At 37.9% G+C, this 5,822-nt stretch overlaps 1 protein-coding gene across 1 annotated transcript in view; it reads right to left on the bottom strand.

The window, feature by feature from the left end:
- Window positions 1-547: 547 nt before the first annotated feature.
- The window catches only part of sts (steroid sulfatase (microsomal), isozyme S), a gene marked incomplete at both ends in the record, with an annotated part of 5,632 nt that continues 357 nt past the window's right edge, over window positions 548-5,822 (bottom strand). The window contains 4 exon segments of the mRNA XM_035677788.1: window positions 548-685; window positions 3,787-3,923; window positions 4,143-4,554; window positions 5,451-5,573. Of these exon segments, the coding sequence (XP_035533681.1) occupies window positions 548-685; window positions 3,787-3,923; window positions 4,143-4,554; window positions 5,451-5,573 (810 nt within the window).

Raw genomic sequence — 5,822 nt, forward strand, 5'->3', positions numbered from 1 at the left:
TTCCTGGATATTTTATGGGAAAGCAAAACATCCAATTTAATAACGGAGAAAAAGGTAAATGGATTATTAAATAATAAAAAAGGATTTTGAACAACATACACAAAAAATAACCTGGTGTGGAATTTTGAAAGTGTATACAGATTGGATCGAGAACAAAAGGTATATATTGGGATGTGTTGTTGGAGGGAGTGGGGAAACGTGGGATAAAGGTGAAAAATGTTGATCACTTTCCCAAAGCCCAATGTGATATGCTCAAATGTGTTGTTCTTGTCCACAACCCCAAAATATTCAGTTTACGGCCATAGAGGACTAAAGAAACCAGAAAATATTCACATTTGAATTATAAATTAAATTGGCAGTTCATTTAATAGTTGACAACTAATCAATTAATCGACTAATTGTTGCAGCTGAAGGGAATTTTCAATGTTCATTAAAGCTGTTAAACATGTATTGCTGTAATAAATGCAATAAATGCATGTCAAACCTTTACATGAGGTTCTGACGGCAATCTAAAATATCCAAATTCCTGATTCTCGTCATGCTATACCTTTATAAATTCCATTCCATCCTCCATGGACCTCCCCTCTGGTAGAGATTTCCTCTAGGTGAGCCCCCTGGTCCGAAGTCAGATAAACCAGAGTGTTTTCTCCCAGGTTGAGTCCGTCCAGAGTCTGCATGATCTGACCTAAAAATAAGACACAATATACAGTGCAGTCTGTAAATGTTTTGACACATTTCCGTTGTTCTGTACTCCAGTACACTGAAACTCAAACAATGACTCTCCTAAGTTTAAAGGAGAGGTTCACATTTAATTTTCAAATCTGCCTTACAACAATACTCACACAATAATACAACAAATAATATGTACACTGAAAGTTATTGGTAACTGTTCCTGTTAACACTGGAACCCAATTTACATCTATAATGTTCCTGATAGATATGTGATACTTACAGAGATGGGCAGTATTTCAATTATATGTACTTTTTTAATGACTTTTGAGTATTTTGTAATGTGTATTTTGCTGAGCAGACATACTGTAATTTCTCACGAAATACTTTAAGAGCTTGTACGTGTGTAATTGAAATACCTAAAAAACGTTATTTAATATATTATTTTATACTTAAATAAACACATTTTATCAAAACAATTAGCATCTCTGGAAGTGAACCATGTGATGTCCTGTTGGGCCTAAAATGTGTTATGAGTTTGTATAGAATTTATGGAATGTATTTTCAATTACTTCTATTTTAATGAATTACATTTTCTCATATCAGTATTTTGTTTTATTTTTATATAGTTTATGAGCAAGTATTTGTAATTCGTAACAAGATTTATGTATTTTTGCCCAACTCTACCTAAACGATAATTATAGAATTATGCTGTAAAAAAAACATAAGACAAGAAAATCTAATTACTATTTAAAATATCAGCAATTACAATGAACCTTTTATTCCTAATGACAGAAGAGTTCATTGTAGACAGCAAAGGGGTAGAGAGAAGGAAAGACAGCTCAATCCAGGTGAGTTACCCGGGCGCTCCTTAAATTATTTTTTCACCCAAAAATGCAGAGGAAGTCTTTTTTCAACCCCGAGCAGTGTCAGCAGTCTCCCTGGAGCAACCTGTGTGTTGCCTGAAAGGTGAAACTCTGGCTGTTGCTGGTAAAGTTTCAGATGATTCATATTGATATTTTGATCATCTTAGAGCTTCTCCCACCTGGATTCTGGCAGCTGGACAATAAGATCCTTAGGATTCAACAGAGTAATAAAATTGTGTCCACAAGTTAGATTTCACTCAGTTTGTGAGGACGGCCAGCTCTAGGCAGATTTAAACAAGTGCCATACTCCATCCATTTCTGAATGATGGATTTAACTGAACTCCGTGGGATGTCCAGTGAGTTGGAAATCTTTTTGTAGCCATCTCCTGACTTGTACTTTTCATTGATCTTTTCTCTGAGTTGCTTTGAGTGTTCTTTTTTCTTCATGTTGCAACTGTAGTAGGAATACTGATGAACCAGAGTCTGGACCTCCCAGACACAGGTGTTTTTTATACCACAATCACTTGACACACATCAGCTGAACTCAGGTGATCTCCATTTCACTAATTGTGACACTGCTGGCATCAACTAGCTGGACTTCTGTTGAATTAGGTCAGTCACTTTAAAGGGGGTGAATATTTATGCAATCATCTTCTTTAAAAGAAACAAAAGGGTGAAACATCCAAGGGGGCTGAAAACTTTTTATAGGCATTGTACATCTCCAATACGAAGGAAATTTAGTGCCAAGACAACAGACACATTTTTGATAATAATTAATAATAATGTCTGCTAGTCCTTCATTATTATACGGTTCTGTTGCAGTCATTTGAAATCTGTCTTTGCTCTAATTGCTTTTCAGTCTCAGGGACAGCTGCCCCACGACATGAACACTGGACTCAATGTGGGGGCCTGTTTTCCTAATGAATGTGTAATTAGTATTAGTACTGTGTCAGCACAAAGGGGAGGGTAATAATTGCTTTGTGTTTTGCTTGCTGAATGGGAAAAGAATTGTTACTTCCTTTTCTTCCTGGCTCTTTATTATTTTTTTCACCTTGCAGCTATTCGATCTTGAGCCATCACCCAGAGCTGCAACAGTAGTTAAAAGGAATTATGTCCTGTGGGGTTGAAATGTTCAAGAGTTGTGCACTTTTGAGTTTTGACCACAGCTAACCTCACATACATGTGAAGACTGTAGCATGGTTGTTAAGAGTCTTAAAATCCTGCTTGCTGTGCATTCTAGCAGTTGCTGTATGCTCCATGTACACTCTGTGAAGTACAGCACAATTCAAGGATTTACGGATATTTTATTGTCATTCACAACAGGTTTGTAGAATTAAATTTAGATCTAGTTCCTTTTATGTTGCCTCCAAAAAACAAAACAAAAACTGAAAAATTGATCGAGTCAAAAAAATTTGTTATTAATTTGCATAATGAATTGTTGTGGTAGAATTCAACAGCCTCACCGCCTGGGGGAAGAAGCTGCTCTATAGTCTGGTGGCACGACAGCGGAAGCTTCTGTACCTCATCTCAAATGGCAGCAAGGTGAACAGGCTGTGGCCAGGGTGGGTTCTGTCGTTTAGTATATTTTGGGCTCTGCATAGGCACCTCACCTCCCCAATATCACTGGCTGGGTAGTTGAGTACTAATGATCTTCTGAGCGGTTTTAATTACCAGCTGCAGTGTCCTCATGTCCTGGGCTGTGCACATCCCATGCCAGTTTGTGATTTTTCCAGTCAACATGCTTTCTTTGTATGCTTCCTATTGCTCCTCTGTAAAAGTTGTGCACTATTGGAAAACACTACACCAAAGTTGGGTGTGATCGTAAATAAAACACTTGAACCGTTGAACCTTTCTACCCATAGAGGTCAGTATAACTTTGCCCTAGGTACCAAACTCAGTGTAGAGTAGCTCCTTAAAGTTGCATTAATAAATTATTTTATATGCAATGGATGAAATGACTACTGTAATGTGCAACAGTGTTGGGAGTTACTTTAAAAAAGTATTATTTGTTACAAAATTGTTAATTGCATTTTTTTTTAAATGAAATGATATTTATGAGCTGTTTTAAAAGATGTATGTCTTGAGTAGGAGCTGAGAGCCACAGACAGGGTAGGGAAGTCAGAATTTATTAAGATATGGATTAACACATTGTTAGTTTTGGTCTTTTCAATGGATTTGTTAACAATTATAAAAATATAAATACACTTACAACAGATTTATACATTAAATGAAGCAGACTCTGCTCACTCACCTACACTCCAGTCAACTTCATGGACAGCGTCTCCATAGATGCCGTGGTGGCTCGTTCCTCTGAATGCTGCCGAAGCAAACATGGCTGTGTGCACTTGGAGAAAAGAGACAAACAGCAGGAAAGGCCTTGCTGAGTTCCTGAAGTAACAGAAAATACAGTTTAATTACCAGCATTACCAGCAAATATAACAGGACAGACAGGACAGCAATTTACAGTAACAGCTTTTTTTATTTTCTTTCTCCTTAATGCATGTTCTCTAAAGTGTTATGTGTAGCAAAGCATTAGGAAACAATTTTGACCATTAAAGAAGACCATCAACAAAACAAAGTTTTCTGATCAGGAAAGCTGACATGTACCTCTCTATAAAGTCCACTGCCTCATGAGTCATCCTCTGAGTCAGGTTTTCCGATGTGAACGGTTGCTCCACAACTCTGTGGTCCCTCATGAGAACACAGTTGAAGTATGGAATAACCATTATGAATCCTGCTAACAGACCTGTTACCATCACCAACAGGGACAGCAGGCTCAGAATTGTCCATCTGCGGATGGTGATAAAGCCACTGTAGTGGAGTAAGGCTGCAGTGACCAAGACAATGGCCAGTGTCCTCCATGGCAAATATTTATGGAACTGGAACACGGTGCCATGTCCTGGCTGGCAGTCCCGCATGTTGGTCAAGGGGATACCAAAGAAATAGTTAAAGCCGTGGATACTGGGGTGGTGGCAATGGTCGTCACTGCTCTTACAGTTAAGTCCTAGGTGCCATTTTCCTGTGAACAAGAAAAAAAGACAGAAAAAAATGAAAATTAAAGTATTCAAAGAAAAAACATCCGTCATTTTAAGAGTAACAGCTAAAGGCACAAACATTTAGAAAATTTCTGTGCCACAGAGTTGATGTAGGGTGAAATTTGATCCTGAGTCTCAAGTCTTAGCCCACTGTTTCTCTTTGATCCCCCAAGTTAGCGTTCTTGCGCATTTCCCAAAAAGAACAACTTTGGATTTCTCAACAAATGGTACCAATGTATGTTTCAATAAGAAAGACCAACAATTATAAAGTTGTTTAGCATGGCAAGATAAAAAAAAGTAAGTAAGTCGTCTTCCATACATGATGATCATTTAGTAAAATATGGTCCCATTTAGAGAAAATATAGACAATTAAGCAGGGTATGCTTTAGGGCATGGCTACCTTGTGATTGACAAGTCATTTTCAGTGAATCCATACAGCGCAAAAGCAGAAAGCTCAGATCAAATTGTTAAACTAGGCAGTGCTGATCAAGTGTGAATCAAGATTCACTGCATGGCCTTTTTCTCAACTCAGAAACATAAAAATATTTTAGTGTAGAGTTTATCTGCAAAAGTGTGTGACTGGGCAAGCCAACATTGTTTCCTGCTACTGACAAGTTGAAACCAAGTGCAGCCAATGAGAGAAGCTCAACTCGCCATACATCACTGCCACTGGCTGCAAAAAGCCAGCATGCGAACGGCCATAATGCCGAACTAAAGGCTTCAAACTGGTACTCCATAAACCAATGTGTGATGTCATGGTAAGTTCACACAGAAATATTAAGATATAATTTAAGATTTTAACTATATAAAATCTAAATATTCCAAATTTAGAGTATAAATGCACACTTAACTTGTAAAATTAAGGATAATTGCTGCTTACCAATAAGAGCCGTCTCATAGCCTTGTTCTTTGGCAATCTTGGCAAAGGTAACCTCTTGGCTGGGAAGACCTCCGGAGGCTGCATTCAATATAAAGACACCAGGTCTGCCAACACCAGCTATACCTGTTATAAAGAAAAATAAAGGAAAAAAACATTTAAATCACATAACACTTTAGAGCTGTCACTTTCTATTTGAAAGTCAAACTACTACGCGAGTGTAGAAAAAAATCTGATCTCTAGTAAGAGTTAGGGAATACAGTGTACTGTATGTGGACAGACTGTTCACTAGGGGCGCCTGGATAGCTCATCTGGTAGAACTGGTGCCCCATGTGCCTGGGGTTAGAATCTGAGCTGTGGCCCTTTGCTGCGTGT

This window comes from Morone saxatilis, unplaced genomic scaffold (genome assembly GCF_004916995.1).
Source record: "Morone saxatilis isolate NCDOM2014 unplaced genomic scaffold, NCSU_SB_2.0 Contig6, whole genome shotgun sequence".
Classification (NCBI taxonomy): domain Eukaryota; kingdom Metazoa; phylum Chordata; class Actinopteri; family Moronidae; genus Morone; species Morone saxatilis.